This window comes from Metopolophium dirhodum, chromosome 8 (genome assembly GCF_019925205.1).
Source record: "Metopolophium dirhodum isolate CAU chromosome 8, ASM1992520v1, whole genome shotgun sequence".
In the NCBI taxonomy this organism is placed as follows: Eukaryota; Metazoa; Arthropoda; class Insecta; order Hemiptera; family Aphididae; genus Metopolophium; species Metopolophium dirhodum.
Genome location: NC_083567.1, coordinates 30,003,863 through 30,022,547, shown reverse-complemented (window position 1 = coordinate 30,022,547; position 18,685 = coordinate 30,003,863). Strand labels below are relative to the sequence as shown.

General features: G+C 32.0%; 1 protein-coding gene across 1 annotated transcript in view; it reads left to right on the top strand.

The window, feature by feature from the left end:
* LOC132950286 (ATP-binding cassette sub-family D member 1) overlaps positions 1 to 16,867 on the top strand; it is a 61,289-nt gene extending 44,422 nt beyond the window's left edge. Inside the window, exons 3-11 of the mRNA XM_061021647.1 lie at positions 7,337 to 7,509; positions 9,736 to 9,910; positions 11,084 to 11,199; positions 11,771 to 11,936; positions 13,339 to 13,582; positions 15,601 to 15,831; positions 15,950 to 16,075; positions 16,176 to 16,245; positions 16,327 to 16,867. Coding sequence (XP_060877630.1) covers positions 7,337 to 7,509; positions 9,736 to 9,910; positions 11,084 to 11,199; positions 11,771 to 11,936; positions 13,339 to 13,582; positions 15,601 to 15,831; positions 15,950 to 16,075; positions 16,176 to 16,245; positions 16,327 to 16,392 — 1,367 coding nt within the window. The 3' untranslated portion in view covers positions 16,393 to 16,867. The remainder of the gene's footprint in view (positions 1 to 7,336; positions 7,510 to 9,735; positions 9,911 to 11,083; positions 11,200 to 11,770; positions 11,937 to 13,338; positions 13,583 to 15,600; positions 15,832 to 15,949; positions 16,076 to 16,175; positions 16,246 to 16,326) is intronic.
* The last annotated feature ends 1,818 nt before the right edge of the window (positions 16,868 to 18,685 follow it).

Sequence of the window (18,685 nt, the reverse complement as noted above, 5' to 3'; positions counted from 1 at the left end):
GTTATTTTAATAATAATGACTACGAAAAACAAATAACTGTATACCTAGGTAATTTAAAATTTAAAAAATAGACTTTTTTCTAAGGACGAAATATTTTACCGTTTACCAACTATCAACTATTATCAACTTTTATCAAAAATGAAAAAGTCATTCACAATTTGTTCTTAACGTATGTTTAATTATACATTTGTAGTTGGGCCACTATACCTGTCTAATTAAAATAAATAAAAACATAGCAGTTACGCGATCATTGTACCTACTCACGTCGCCATTTTTCAGCGTTCCTCAGTGTTCCTACAAGTGCCAAAATTAAATAGATTTACATACTCGTCGATTAAGTCTAATCTTCTTGGTACTACGTTGGTATAGGTCAGTGGTACGTAGAACATATTTTTCGGGTAAAGCTCATCGACATTTTCTATACCTATGTATAGTACCTACCACCCCCTTATCAATATACTTTTTTATATTTTATACGTCTTATTCCAATTAAAATTATTATCATTAAATTGTGTACAAGTAACTGATTATTTTTGAATAATAGGTACCTTGTGTGAAGAGATCATTACATTGTAGCTATATTATTGTAGAGTAATGATTCAGTTATTATTTTTCGGAAATTATTTCAATGTAGGTACCTACTATACGCTGAACTCAATTGCTGTCATTCGCAGACTACAGAAACTGCACATAAAACACGAACATAATGAAAATGTCAACAGTACCGAATGCTACTAAACCGCAGAACTTGGACTAAATAAAATAAAGCTATTAAAAAAATTAAAACGCACATCATTGTAATGTCAATACGTCCATCGGTACACTCAGAATCTAAAATGTCCAAAAAATTACCTACTCAAAAGAAGTAAGAAATGTTAAGGGTCATAATGAGCGAAAGCAACGTGAAATAAAAGTTTCAAAATTGAATTCATTGTTTTGATTTAAAATTTCGTGTTAAGAAAGTATGTTGATCAAGTATAGTATTGCACTAGCTAGCATAAATATACTACAGACTACAGTGGATCATATGGGTAGTAGTACACTGTAATCTACACTTTTTATAGATTGCACCGTCATTAATGTCTAATATAGTCGAATGAATTTTTGTGTAGTAGGTAGTATTAATTACAATATTACTGTACAGTCTCACGCATCCAACCCCGACTCCTACCCACCGAATTTGGTCAAAAAATCAGTTTTCACCACGCCGTCTTAGGTATTTCCTATGTAGTATTATGTCTCAAGATGACAACATCGTCAGTTAGATTTCGTTATAGCTACAGTATGCGTTTTAATATATATAGCTCGTTTATTTAGTGTATTCTTGGAACCCCTTCGCACTAGGATTAGATGATGAATAAACACAACGCATAATATTATATTATTTCTGTGGAAAATAAACCAGTTCGAATGTACATACGTCATAATAGCTCATAAAATTCTGGAAATGTTTTGTTCGTTGGTCGAATAATATGCATAATTTCATACACAAAGAACCGAACAGAGACTATTTATTATGATTAATATTATTAAAGTATTAAAGTTACTTAGCATATTATATACGATACATATATGATACATCTATATATATTTTCTCGTTAGGAACAGAGTATTACTGGAATAACCAGTATAATGTTGTCGCCGTACAGTGCACAAAATCACCTTGACCTACTGTTTCAGGGATTACACATTTAAAACGGAATGAATAAATAATCTGATCGTATAATAAATATAAAAACCGATCGGGTTTCTCGTGATTCTTACCCGGTATTTATTTATTTTTTCTACTTACTTACCTTCCGAAAATAATAGATCCGAGGTGGTATATTATTAATATGATGTGGTAGGTACTATAGGTACTGTTGGACCAATCACCGTCGTCGGACGTATCTTTACAGCAAAATTGTAATACCTAATCATCATCGGTATAAAAATATAATAATATTATGTACCTACTACTTATAATATATAATAATTAGGTATCGTCGTCGTCGTCCGTCTATGTGTAGGTATATAAACCTATGTATTAAACGGGAATTGTAACTGCATAATCGGTTTTTTCCACCGGAGATCCTTGAAAAAAGGTCCTTGTTATATCGGGACATGCATATATTGTTCGTGACGTAGAAATGATCGTAAAAATTCGATTTCGTACATTGACGGCAGAGACCGCAAGCGATGATCCATATAATAATAAATTAATAACAACATACGCTGTGTCCGCCATGAACCTGCACAATTATATGGTTATATACGTCTTATAGTTGTTGTTTTTATAATATAATATAGCGATGACATTTTTTACGAGGGAGAAGGTTCCAACCGCTTATACAATTATAGATGCTCAAACATCTAGAACAATTTCCAAAGAGCTCGCAGATCGTTTTATTCTAAACCATAAATGCTTCAAAAGTATTAGTTCAAAATAATTAAAAAATATTGTGTACATCAACTTCAAAAAAAAAGAAAGTTTTTTGCACCATACTATGAAATTAAAAATATATATTTAAGTTGCGATTTGAAATTCAAAAGTTTAGAGATGGATTAACTGCAGCAGGGATGGATCGAAGATCTGGGATGGGCATCCACGCATGAATGGCAATGTCATCATATACACAAATATTGAACATTTAAATAATCATCTAGAGATGGTGTAATGTATACATGTTATATTTATATATAAACTATATATTAAAAGCTATTATAATAAAAGAGCGGGTAAGTGGATGCCGTTCTGCTGTACAGTAGGTTACAAGTGGGTCGATGTATAATGGATTGTATTAAACTTGAATTCAATAATATAATATCATTGTATAAGGAAAACGATTCTGAGTGGAGACTGGATTTTTATATTGTTATTATTTATTATAGCCTTTAAGTTGAATTAATATTATAACATTATAATTTTTTATCCGTTGCTATGGTGATAAACAAAGCGTTAGAAATTAAAATCCCATTTTTAGCGGTTTTTCGTAATTTGTCGGTAGTTTTTCCCGTAACATTAATAACTATTGAGAAAATCGAAAAATGACTACTTACTTTCTTGATTCAATTTTCTAAAAGATAAGGTACTATATATATGTTAAAATCGAAGCACTCCTTCTGGTAGATATTTTGTATACAGGTAAGAAAAAAAAAATAAGAAAAATAAACACCAATGTAAAACCACTATAGTTTCCTCGCTCCGCTCAGAATCTAAAATAAAATAGGGTAGTATATTATGCAGGTCGCAGGATGTTTGCTGCTAACTCTTGTGATTTACACATATATCTCAGCCTGTAAAAATGAAAATATATTAAATTATAAGAAACAAGTCCCTTCTTTATGGCATTAGTAATGAAATAGTATCATAATGATATAAGGTAAATTGAGTGATATATATAACTTATAGCCAGTACTCGTAGAATAATAATAAATAATGACGTCCTAAAAAATCTGATCACAACATTTTAGAGTCAAATATTTCCATGGTCACTTTAAAAATAAAACGATAAAAAAAACATTGTAATCACAATTTAATATACGACTTAAAATATGTACATTGTACATATATTAAAATTCAAACAATATACCTCGAACAAAGAGCTTTTAGAACGAATATATGGGACATATAGGTATATATAGAAACAATAAACAAACATATTTAGACCTCCGTGGACCTAACCTAACCCGCAGAGCTATAGGAGGAGATGGCTTGGTAAAAATTAAAATCATATAAAATATATTATACTTATATTCCATTGTGCTTGGAAACACGCTTTACTGGTACCCGGTGCACTCGTAAATCGCAATTATTAAGACATAAAGTACATGAACGAACTTCGAGCTGTATCACATATTGTATCGATGACGTTCACCGTGTGCCTTATGATAATATAATAATTTATTAATAATACAAAATATCGTAGAGCGAGAGCGAATAATGATATGGAAAGATTACGCATAACAATGGAAACGATTGCCAAGACGTAGATTTGTCGTCTAAATTATTTAATTCCCTGTTTTCATTGATAATATTATCATGTAAAAGTGTAGTACTAAATTATAACACTGCAGTACTCCTCTAGTATATTATAATATTGTATGGAAATATCTTCATGTAAACTACGTGTATGTAAATCCAGTATTTTTATTTTTTTTTTTATATACTTTGAAACATTTGATCGATATGAGCTGTGGTCTGTGAGGCGATAAAATTTTGCCAGAAACTCTATAATATTACGTGATAAGATTAATCTGCAGTTTACAGTATCATATTATGCGCAGGTATAATCAAAATTTTATCATACCATTAATAAGTAAAAAAAATATAATTATCTCAACGTTCTCGTCCGATTACTTGATAATGTTTTTTAAGTCCATTAAAACAAAAACGATTAATTATAATGGCTTATGGAGTATGATTGCCGTGATGCCTTGTATTTGAAATAATTGTTTATAATGTCATTGAAAATATCTGCTTCGGTCGCTTGATTGTTTTTACCAATATTTTATTATTTTATTTATTTTTAGAAATTTTACTAGGTACTTTTTTTTTCAATTACAAAATGTAATTTTATATTCAAAATTTTGGTTTCCCAAAATGTAATGAATATGTATTATTATGACTTTTTTTGTTAATCGAAAACATAAAATTACGAAGGTCAAGGTGTACAATGTACATTATAATAATGTTTTTGTTTAACATTCTACAGTTAATATACCTATTTATGAGAACAAATATAATAATAATAAACAGTTTCAATTGTCCAGTCTTACTAGATTAGAATATTAAATTGTAGGTTTTTATCCTCATGAATACAAGTAGTTAATAATTCTCATAGTATATAACATTAAATATTTGAAATTTTTAAGTTTTAACCATAATTATATACGAGTATGGTCTGGTTTTCTTTTTAAATAAATTAGAAATTTAAATTAAATTGGAAAATCCAGGAAGAAAACAGACTTTAATACTTTTAAAAAATGTATGCCAATGTTATTAAAATTTAAATGGATTTCTCATCTTAGGTTTCTATAGGTTCAAGTTATTAAACACATCAAAATATATTTAAATGTTCTTTTCAAATTAATGACTTACAATTTACACATATATACGTACTATAAAGCTGTTATTATTTTGTTTTATTATTTCCTTAACACATCGACATTCGAACTGTATTGGCACAAGTATTTAAGGGGATTCGATACCGTGGTTTTCTGTATTTGTCTAACACACGCGCGACATAGAATTTTAGACGTGTTTTTTGCCAAACAATACCAATTGATTTGATGAAGCGGTAAGAATTCTGAAAACAGATTTGAATTTGTCGTCAAGTCTACTTGAAATCGACTTTCCCACATTTTTAATATTATCCCCCAAATTCTTAAAAATGTCATATTCAAATAGAGTATTTAAAAATTCTGGTATTTCAATTTTTGGAGAAGTTAAAATCAAAAAATCAAAAAAAAGTCGATTTCAAGTAGACTTTACGACAAATTCAGATATGTTTTCAGAAATCTTATCGCTTCAATAGATCAATTGAAATGTTTGGCAAAAAACACGACTAAAATACTATGTCGCGCTTGTGTTAGACAAAAACAGAAAATCACGGTATCGAATCCCCTTAATGGATGCGCGTGTAGAGATGGTGTTGATAAATGTATAGTTTTGACTATTATTAATTATTATATTATATTGTACACACGATTATGAGAATTTACAAACGTCAAGATTTTATTTGAACTTTTCACGACATTGTACCATAAGCAATACCATTAAATTGTTGTATTACAATATATATATTTCACAACTCTTTATTTTATAAAAATTATTTATAATAAATTATATAGGTGTACTGAATAGGAGTATATCATGTATCGCCTCTATTTCAAAACTCAGTTAGACTTATTACAACGATACTTATTTATATATTATTCACATCCGAAAGTAATAATATTATTATCACGCACATAACGAATCACAATATTATTTCAGTGTCGGTCAACGATAATGTGCTTAGCAGCTATTCAAATGGTCGTCGTGAAACTAAAAAGCTGTATATGCATATACAAAATAAACAGCTTAACTTTTTTATGTAGGTATAAACTCAATTTCTCAAAAAGCGTCACATTTTTTGGACATTATTCTTTAGATAGTTTGAAATAAAAACAACATTTTTGAAAAATTATAAATGTATAATATTATACTTATGTCTCACTATTTTTATAATAATTATGTTGTTTTCGTGTTATCGCTTACACCCGGAGGTATACGTAGGTATACGGTTACCTATTATATAAGTAAGTCGGCGACTCTCCTCATGGTTTCTGTCCGCGTCGTGGTATCGACCGCGGTATGTGTTGTTTACTCTGTAGGTACAACAATATCACGTACTTTTATGCAGAATAAAAACAAAATTAACGAACTAAATAAATCTAACGACTCGTAGGTTTCTAAAACATATATAGGTACACGTGAGTTCAATAACGAAACCTTACCACAGAAAATTGTCCATGCGTGTGTCCAAGGAAAGAGAAAGTTTCGAGACACGGCGCAGGTCGTGGGATCATCTCGTGCTATAGATATATTATATATTATGATAAAGGATTCGAGCAGTCGGGCACTTTACCTCCACGAAAGCGTTTTGCTTACGTACTTATACTTACCAACCGTTTATAACGTCGTGTTATTATTATGACGAGGCATGTCCGCTGGTCTGCTGCAGCTGCAGCTAGTCGAATAAAAATGAAAACTTTACGCATTTCCGGCACGGATAGATTATGGTAATAACAGTGTACCTATTATTATTATTGTATTATATTATTAACGTACGTAGTTAACGTATACAGTAGCGTACACTGTCAACGATAATAATATTATATTGTGTACATCCCAATACCATTGTCTCGGCGCGCATTTTAACGTCCAACTTTAATAACCGCGTTCGAACTTTGGTTGAAAAAGAACCACCAAAACGCGATTCAAAAGTCGTCGGTGGAAATCTAATGCGATAGTGCGACCTGGCTCGAAACCGTGATTATTAAAAAGTCGATCACGTTTGCTTGTTAAAATGTATTCAATTAATTTTTGATAGGTACTTCTAACACACATTATAGGTAATTAAAATATATGTTTAGAAAAAAGTTTGCCATTTTCGGGATCGCGTTTAATAGGCTTTGTGATGTACACATGTTTGGCCCAACATGGCAAGCCCTGTTAAGAGTTGAATGACCTGTTTCACCCTTTGGATACTTCGCCACTATACTGTAAAATATCATCGTGTAATATACACACATGTCACATATTAAATTGAATGTGTTAATCGAACGTGTTGTTTTCGTTCTGTCGTTTCAGGACCCTTATTGGCCATCGTCGTCATCAGTATCACCGGACAGATCCTGCGAATGCTGTCGCCGAAATTCGGTTCCTTAGTCGCCGTGGAGGCAGACAGAAAAGCCTACCTCCGTCACATCCATTCCAGGGTCATCACGAACGCCGAAGAGATCGCATTCTACGGTGGTCACAAGGTAAAAAACAAAAATACATTCCGTAATTATTACAAACAGCGTGTAATAGTACTAGAATGATATTAATGTATTTGGTACAGCGTAGTTGAATACAATTTCGACTTAAACGTAAGAAATAAGTGTTTTAAGTCCAATTTTTTTTTATGCAGTTTACAGTTTTTTTCTTATTCTTTGGAAACCTAGGTAGATAGGTATACCTACTTTAAATCTGAACACGGACAAAATTGAAACTCGTGACATCAAAAAAGTTTGCGTGTGAAAATAAACCATCCTCAAAAAATTTGCTTTTCATACTTAAAACACCCACATTTCAAAAACCTTGACGTTTAAAACAATGATGTATTCGAAAGTTTTTGCGCTGTTTTTTTTTTTATTCGAATAGATATTCTGATTGCAAAAAAGAGTTTGTTTTTTTTTTCGCACGACTGCAGAGTACCTACCTACTCATAATATATGTGTTTATACACATATTATGCGTGATGTGCTGTAATACCTATATAATGATATAGTAATAAAACGAGTGTGTCGATAGCTATAGCACAATATTGTCGCGTATGTACAACTCACATATTATACCTATATGCTTACGATCGGTCTTATTAATTAAACGGCGTAACATTATATTATATCGTTCTGCAGTGGATAGCCTTGACACAGGACGAGTGACGGCTGTGCAACACATAGTGCCGTATGATAATCCGACGAGGGTTATCGAACCCCAACCGATCTCGCACTAAATAGGCACTTGGGGGAAGGTTTTTATGTTATTATTATAGATATTACCTACAGTAATTGGTTCGGCGTTTACGCGCGTATAGTGCCATTATTAACGCGACAAAATATATAATATACCCATGGAACAAACGAGTTTTTGACGGCGGTTATAATATCCCGACTGTCATTTGGGTTAAGGTCGCCGTGTACAGTGCGTATATTATTTTTAAACGCGGATAAACACCCGCCAATAACATTATTGTGTGCGAGTTAAATCGCTCTTTACCTCAACTCCGGACGTCAACAATTATTATTCAGTTCGTCAACTTAGGTATATACCTAATTACACTTAATTTACCTTAAGGCAAAGCCGATATAGGTAAAAGAGTATAAGACCCTCATAAATAGTTAGCAACACAACCCCAACAGAAACATACGGAATATATCCAACAAATTTGTCCGATAGTGTTGCATAATTTCCAGACTTTCTTGGACTTTATTTTCATCGGGAGAGCTATATTTTGACTTGAGTGCTGCAAACTTTATAGGTACTCAAACAGCACAACATTACGTTTTGTTGGACACGTTGGAACACGCACCGATATTTTGTTGGACATATCTTCTATCCACCGGTACTTGGGTAGAGCTTTGTTAAGTTTAAACTTAACAATTGTGCTACCAACTGCACAATTTTATGTTGCCAAACTTTTTCCGGAGTAAGAAAACTTGATGTTGTTTTGTCGGACACTGTTAGAGCAATACGAAATTTGTTGAACTTTATTTTCGCCAATGGAGTTTTTTAAAGTTTTTACTATATTGAAGTTGAACTACTATACTTTATAAAATTACGTAGGTATAACTGGTATTGATGTTTACTATTTACATTGTGCAACTATTTAGTTGACGGTGTTGTTTTATCTATAAGCGTTATATATGGATAATTTATTGATTGTTGTTTATTACGTTTTCTTATAAATGATACTTAAAAGTTTGTATGTAATTGGATTTTTCCCTTTAAACGAGCTAGGAAAAATTGTTTTTCAAATAAAAACAGAACGAATAGTTTGATATCCATAATACATTTCAAGTTCCAAAGTTATAATCTTGAAAATAACAAAATCATATATTTTCGTATGTGAACATCAACATTTAGAACTGTGAAGAAGAATTATCGGTAAAGAATTAACTACTGACAATTATTGAAAACCATTTACTACCCAACCTGTTCATCTGACTTCCTCAAGAATGATACTATCCATTGTAACAGAATAAATTATGCTCTACAGTCTGCATTATGCACAAAATCTGATTTTTTTAACATCTTGTATTATTTTGGTAGTGAATATCGATGGCCGCCACCAAGAAAAATGTATGCTTTATAAATTATTATTGTTGTTTCTTTTGTCTGCATATAGTTATAATTTTAGTGATTATATTATATAAATTAATTTTTTCAAAAGGTAATATTGGCTTTCGTCTTTAACACACTCATCGTTTTTATTTTCTGTACAGGTGGAAATGATACATTTGCAAAACGCCTATCAGTCGTTGGTCCGACACATGAACGCGATATTCTCGCAAAGACTGTGGTACGTGGTCCTAGAACAGTTCCTCATGAAATACGTATGGAGCGGAACCGGAATGGTCGTCGTGTCGTTACCGATCATAACTAGCTCAAGAATAGCAGGTAACGTGTACCAGGGTAGCGGTTACGCACTGAAATCCTCAATGTCATAAAATACCTACCCGACAGCATTTTGAAATGATAATATTATAATCACGAATAATATTATTTTAATGTTATAATAATATTGTTAGTCAAACATTTGCTGTCTGGGATACGTACCATGGCTTACAATAAAAATCGGCACTTGCCGAAATTGTATATAATATTATGATGTACTAAACTGCAAAAAAAAATCACCTGAAAAAACTCTAGTCCAAAAGTATCTAAGTTAACGAGCAGTCCATTAAGGTCAGGGGTTCGGAGTCTGTGCAGAAATACGAACTATAATGATACTAATATTTTACTGCCTTTTTTTGAAGTTGTTGAAAGAACACTTTTTCGTGTAATTATCTATTATACAATATCCCACGCAGAATTATTTTAAAGTTATTTAAACATTTTACCGAGGTGGCAGATGACCACAAAAAATGTGTATATTTTGCGTAAAACATCCATTTCATCAGTCGATGGCCAATGTTTGTATAGTAGAAATAAATTAAAAGTATTTAAAAAATTCTAATTTGTACTATGATTTAACATTATTTAGAGTATTTAAAATTTAAATTAATTGAGCAGTAAAATTTAGTTACGCGATATAACCTTGCATGTTGCAGACACTCAAATCCGCTTGCCTAAAAATATGTAAATGCTTTTAAAATTTAAACATAAATCCAATTTCCTATAGTTGTCATATCAAAATATTCTGCTTAGGAATACATGTATGAATAAGAGGGTTATAAAAGTAAAATATCTAAAGAATCATTATTATGAAAAGTTGATTTATTATCATTTTTTTTTTTTTTTGCAAAAACGCTGTACCTCTGCAACCATGAAAATATGAAATTCTATGAAAAAACAAAAAAAAAAAACGATTTACTGAGTACTCGAGTAGGTTAGGTTAGAATTTATGTAAAAATAACAGGGTCTTAATATATTGTATTATCTATGTCATGCTCTAATTTTAATACACTGCAGTTTATATTATATCGTGTAATATCGATTTCTTTTAAAAACACTATTCGTATAACTGTATAAGTACTGTCATTGATTATAAATAGGTACTATGATATGTATTTATAATCAATAGTGCTGTGTCGGTGGCACACGCTTTACCACACTGCTTGTCACTTTCAGAACTCAACGATTCTCCTGACGGAGGAGTGAGCGAGCGGACTCAATACCTGACCACGGCGAGAAATCTACTGGCTTCCGGGGCCGATGCCGTCGAGAGATTAATGACTTCATATAAGGTACGTAATAGTATATTGTCGTTCACTCGTTCGTCGTATATAAAAAAATATTATACTGAAATCGTTGAACGTCTTAAAAATAGAATACAGAACAATATTGATGATATACTGCGTAGTTTGGAACTTGTAGCACAACAAAACGTTATAATCAGTGCCTATATATTATATTCCCCTCAAAAATGAATTATATGCACAATAAACTTTAAAATATAAGCCATCACAAACATTTTCAAAACAATCGTTTAAAATACGAGACCTGCAGATTTAAGTATATCATATTTTTTTTTTAAATTCATATCATTTTTATATAATATATTCTACCCTTTCACGGCCCCGAGCCAAAAAAAAAAAAGAAACATGCAAAACTATGTCATCTTTGAATTCTGTGTAGGTACTTACTTCACTTTAAAAACATTTATATTATCTTGTACCCCTCCACTTTATGCGTTTTACTACATCAGACGACGTACAGATGTATGCAACTGCTATATCATTATTACGAGTCTCTGAGCCTCGTATACGATGACGCAACAACTTACAGATTTTCTCTTTTGCATTATTACTTATATAGGAAATTGTCGAGCTGGCCGGTTACACGTACAGGGTAGGCGCCATGCTCGACGTGTTCAACGACGTCAGCAAGTGTAAATACCGCCGAAACGGTTTGGCCAACGGAAAAGTGCACAAGATGTTACCGAAATTGCACTACAACAAGGACGGACAACTCGTGATCAGAGGTAAAACTACGCTATATTTCGGCGCCGTGTCTGTCACATAATATTATGAGAGCAGATGAATAACAATAATAATAATAATAATAATAATAATAATAATAATAATAATAATAATAATAATAATTGTAATGTAACAATAATAGTATTGTACTGCAGAGACCTATCCAATCGTTTTTCGTTTCGGACAGGTATAGTCAATATAATACGCCCCGGAAAGAAGAGTTAGTTCCGTTTTACGAGAGATGACGCCGTAACGGTATTTATTTTTCCCTCGTATTACACGTTTTAACTCGCTTTCGCACGAGGCAGAAATCGTGTGTTTGCAGGCCGCCCGTCGATTGTGCGATAGAAACTTTTGACGCTATTATATATTATTACGAGTCATCGGTAGAATACCAGTTGTATCAGCTCTAGTGTTCGGTGTATTCAAAATCGCAACATAAACAATAATAATTAATAAAAAAAAACACTTTTCCGAATAAAAAATCCATCACACGTACTAAATAAAAATATATTGGCTATTTAATTGCTGGTATATCGCGTACGATACGGTGTGAGAAAATACGTATTATTATGAGCCATTCGTTTGTCCTAAGTACTTATAATCTATTATATTTAAATATATTACTTATAAGTTATAACGTCTCCAAAAAAATAAATATATCCTAAGCATTTACAACCGTGAGCGTATTGAGTACTTAAAAAGTGTTTGAATACCTTTATTCAAGTACTTTACAAGACTGATTGCGAGATAGTTCGGTTTTTAATTTTTAATATTATGTGTAGAACTATCTAGATAGTTTATATTTATAAAAAATCTGAAATAATAAAAGTTTATTAAAACATTTTTTCTAAAATTTCAACCATCATATAGACTGTAATATTTTAAAAATAATTTTTAAATATTGAACGAGTATAGTCAATTATATAGATTACAAGTAATATTAAAATTGTTTATGAGTGGTGTAGTGAAACAACATTTTATGGTTACCGCTGTGGCAGAGGGTTGCCTTTTATTAACATCCCAGAAAGCAATAATCTATCTCGAGCTTCAGTTTTTTCTATATGTTAATTTAACATCATCATTACTATCATACAAAGGTAACAATAAAATCGTTAAATTAGCTTTAAATAAAATTAAAAAGTGAACATTATTTAATAGTAATGAAAAAAAAAGAATACCAGGAGTTGATTGACTCTATATAGTATCAAGATTTTTAATTATGAAAATTGGATTTTCCCTTCCTCCTCCCGTGACGAGTATCGGGTACGCCACAGCGTCTTAATACATACGGACCAAATTATAATAAAAAAAAACATCGGCGGGAGTCATTGTTATAATATTATCGTCTCATACACGCACAATGTAAACAATAATTTGTTGACTTTGGCGCATTGTTCGCAGGCGTCGTGAAAAACAGTCCGGACGGCAGCATATCGCTGTACGACGTGCCCATTGTGACGCCCAACAGCGACGTAGTCGTGTCCAGCCTGACGATGACAATGAAGCCCGGCGAACACCTGCTGATCACCGGCCCCAACGGATGCGGTAAATCGTCTCTGTTCAGGGTCCTAAGTGGGCTGTGGCCCGTCTACGCCGGCACGCTAATCAGACCGCCAAACTGTTGCATGTTTTACATACCACAAAGGTATATAATTAATACATCTACCTGTTGATAAAAAAAATTAAATATGTAATGAACTAATAGCGGATCCAGGGCTTAATTTTTTTTTTGGGGGGGGGGGCAAAAGTACAAAAAGCACAACAATTGGTTACAAAATTGGCTAAACATAGTGTAAAACAAAGGAAAACTACAGTGATTGGTAGGGGCAAATGCCCCCTTTTCCCCCCATCTGGATCAGCCACTGCTGTCCGGGCAGTAGCGTATGTTTAATGATTTGATAATGCAATACAATATGATATAGTTATTGATATTGACGGATTTTAACTTTTAAGAGAAATGGTCCAATAGTCATAAAATATATAGCTAGGCACCAACCTACTACTTTGCAAGAGACACGAAAAACGTTTGTCTTCTTAACTTTTTTTAATCACGTTATAATCTTCTTGTTGATAAATTGTTTTAATACAGCTATAGTTTTTATAATATTTTTTTTAATGGTTCGTAACTAGTGCCTAGATTTATATCCAATAAAAAATAGCAAAACACGCATTTAATTTTGTTAAAATATGCTAAATACATGTACAAAAAAAAAGGATAAAATATACAATTAAATTACCAATAATTTTCAAACTAACATTAAGTGAAAGTCTTACTCTAAACGTCTTCTGAATTTATATAGTAAATTAAAAGAATAAAACATAAGTAAGTAACTTTTTATGTGACGACCAATATAAACTAAATAATTTTGGTTAATCCCACTCTTAAATAAATTCTTAGCATTTTTAATAGATTTTAAATTTTTTTTCGTCAAAGACAAAGTCACTAGTATGAAATTTAAATAACCAACTAGCGTATTATAACACAGAATCTAAACTTTTTACATTATTTTTGTTTAAATATACCACATATTTTTTTTTTTTTTTTTTTTTTTTTTTTTTATTGGGTAACCCGCGGCAACATAGGCCATTGGGTGTGGGGAGGGCACTGTAGGTTTTATATTGGGTAGGTTGATACACGTGTGTTGTGTTTGGCAGAATTTCTAATGGGGCACCCGTAGGTTTCTGCCGTGCCCCGGGGTGGGGGGATGGCGGCACTTGTTCTCCGGACACCGTGACTTGCACGGAGAAAAATGCCGCCCAGGATCGAACTCGGACCGGCTGTGCCGAATCCGTCGCGTTGACCGCTCGGCCACCTTGTCCCCCCATACCACATATTATATAACATGAATTTATTGTATTTATACTTAAAATTTTCAATATATATATTCAATACATGCAAAAATATGCAAAATAAAAAATTATATATTAATATCGACATACCTATAACCACATTTTTAAAATGACACTGTAACAAAAACATTCCATATCACTCTATTACATATTATATATACGTCTTGTAAGTTAGTCCTTTTCTCACTATGACCATTGCAGTTTATATTATAATGTATTATATTATTATAATCAATACTATGACCTATGGGCATTGAGTGGCCTATGACTTGAGTTATTTTATACAACTTATGACCTTTGGCATTCTGACTTATTACTTTTCGGATATAAATTTATAACATAATATTATTTCATTCGTCTGAGAATGAAGTTATTGTGTACAACATATTTCATTTAATATTCAAAATTAAAAAAATTAAAAAAATTAAATACGACATGACTTATCGGTTACTGTCAAACGTATTATATTACCTTGTAATATAATTACCCTATTATATTATATTATACCTGAAAAAACTCACATGGTGCTACAATTTTATACTTACGACATAGTGAACATTGTATTCAATGTGGCCCGCGATTTAATGTAGGTACATCGAAAAAATCCCAACTTGACTCATTTAGCGAGCTTCTCACAAAAACCGTCCTTTTTTATAATATAAATCACTAATCGTGTATTGTTCAATTGTTATACTTTCCAGTCGATATTTCGTGTAACACTATATATGTTTTTAGTGCATTGTGCAGTGCACAGTTTTTTGATACCTAACCAACGAAATGGTGAATACATACTCAACGTGTGCGTTTTTTTAGGCCGTACATGACAATTGGCAGCCTTAAAGAACAAGTAATTTACCCAGATACGCTTTCGGACATGCTGACCAAAGGCATTACCGAACAAGACTTGGAGGCGTGCCTGGCCCAAGTTCACCTGTCCCATCTGGTACAGAGGGAAGGCGGCTGGGACGCGACTGCTGACTGGAAGGACGTCCTGTCCGGTGGCGAGAAACAGAGGATGGCCTTTGCCAGAATCTTTTACCACAAGTGAGCTTCACAGTGCGAGTTCTCGGAATTCGACCGTTCGATGACCCCTTCTCGGACGGGACGTGTAAAAAACCGCAACTGTATTATACTAAATTGTGACCGTTACTTACGTTTTCAGACCGTCTTTTGCCCTGTTGGACGAGTGCACCAGTGCTGTGAGCATAGACGTCGAAAGTGACATGTACCAGTCGGCCAAGGACTCCGGTATCACACTGCTCACCATCACCCACAGGCCGTCCCTATGGTAAGGAGCAACAAACTATATGCTTCGTCATGATTATACATAATTATTATATTATAGAACTCGATTAAAACCATTGATTTACTCGTCGTTTTCGTTTCAGGAAATTCCATTCCCACGTATTGCAGTTTGACGGCGAAGGCGGATGGAAAATTTCAACACTAGGACAAAAGGTAATAGCGTCCCCATGACCGGATTGTCTGTGAAAACATTGTATTAATTGTATTCCGTTGTTTGGTTTTTTGAATTTTCAGGAAAAAGATACTGGTATATTAGCGATCGAACAACCGAAAGATAAATTAGTGAACGGAATTTCTTAGTGTGAAAATCAAAAACGTTGAAAACATATCTTGCCAACCTTTAAATTTAAACGAAAACCATGTGATTATTAATTTTACGATTTATAAGATTAATTATTTTTTAAATGTTTGTCTATACCGATCTGTGTAGGTAGGTACGTGTTTTTTTTTCTTCATCGATTTGTATAGGTATGTCTAAACTGGAGAACAGAATAATATGTATTTAAATACTATTATTATTATGTATAAAATATAAATAAGGATAAAGTTTTTATAATATTATAATGTGTATTAATTTTCATAGATTTACTGAATTTCTGAGTGTATATGTAATATGTAAATTGTATAGGTGTGAATCAATTAATATAATATTGTGCAGATATTGCATTATCATAATATCATCTATGTACCTATATAATATGTATATCGTAACTGTATGTTGTGTTAAATATTATGTTGAAAAAAGACGAATAAAACTTTGAATTATTGTTACGAACTTTTGTAATCGAAATTATGGTATTAAAATATCCGTATTTTTAATAATTAATAATATAGGTATAGTGAGGTTCTATTTTGTCTCATGTCTCGAAATAACTAAATCAGGCAATGTATTCGATGAAAAAAAAAAACAATTGTATAATCACTACATACCTACGAACAATGATTCTGAGCATTGACCGTCTGTGTAGACTTGCTATTATATATTTCTAAGGATATTTTGTTATATTGTTTGGTATTGCTTTTAATAATCTAATATTTCTGTTATCGTATTTAGTAGGTATAAGACAGTAGGTGGAAATAATTTTTCCAAAAACGTTTCGCATACATTATACTTATAATATTTTTATTTCATATAATATTACTAGCTGTTATTAACTTATATAGAACGTTTGTAAACGTTATTTAAATTTGCCTTTAGTGCTATTTTGATTTTTTGCTTATGCAGCTTAGGGTTTTCTGTTTAAACGTTAATGTACCTACCTATTTAGTATTAATTATGATATATTTTTACGCTATTAATACTCGACTACTCCCTACTTTCTTAGCTTCCAATTAGATTATAATTCTAATTGCATTACATATACATAAACATTTTAGGGAAGTCTGCGTGACAGTCGTAACAATTGTATAGAAAAATGTTGTAATTTTTAACACCCAATTAATTTTACCATGGAAAATTATTATATACAATAAAACCTGCCCCGTGGGCCACATGTGACTCGACCGATTTATTATTGAAAACCGTATTAAAATAAGTATAGAGTTCTTTTCGAGATATGCTCGTATATACAAAAAAGGGGCTTTTATTTTATAATATTTATAGATTATATTATATTAATTGTATTAATATTTAATTATTGTTATGTTATTTTGTATATTACACATTATAGTAGGAATATCGTAGGTATATGAAATCTTGAGGCCCCCCAAAACCAGGGGCCCCTGTGAATTGCATACCCACAACACTCCCGATAATTGCACCACTGACTAGTTTACACATTGAATTCAACTAGTTAAGTTACAAAGTTAATATGAATTAAAACTAACTAGTTAAGTTTATATCTAGTTAGTGCCCAGCTTTGCCAATTACCAATGTAAATCATACACAGCTAGAAAAAATTATTTAATTTAGCACTAATTGGTGTTAAAATAACTAAGATGGCGAGTAGAATACTATAGATTTTCACTTACTAGAAGCTTGGTGTTGATACCACAACAGACGTATAAGTCAAAATAAGTTCTTTTAAATGTAGTAATTTTTGGCTGAATTTCTTCTAATTCATTTCTCAGTATAACGAATTTTTTTTCCATATGGTACTATATTATAGTAAAAATATTATAATTTTTCGCGTGCCTTTAATATCTTTACACGTGCCACCTCGGTCACGCGTGCCATGGATTTGCCATCCCTGCTCTATAGAATATAGTCGCGCACTGCAGACACTAGCTTTATAGTGGCTAATTCTTCACGCTGAATGAGTATAAAAACCAGATTATTTTCTAATACTTGGTAGTATATTTAAAAAATTTAGGATTGGTATAATAAGTCTATTTTACCGGACACCCTTTTTATTTCAATTTTTACCCCCAAAATATGTGTACAATTGTACTAGCAGTATACTAAATTCAAAAGAGTTTGAAAAAATTTGCGGAATCTTAGGCTCTGTTTAAAAGTTACAGCAAATCATAGTTTTCGATATTATACTGTGCTTCCTGCTCAAATCTGGTTGACTTTTTCTATTTTCTTCTCCCACGGGATGTCAAGTAAAGTAGACTTGTTCCGAAGTTTGTCGTTACCTCGAGACCACCCAAT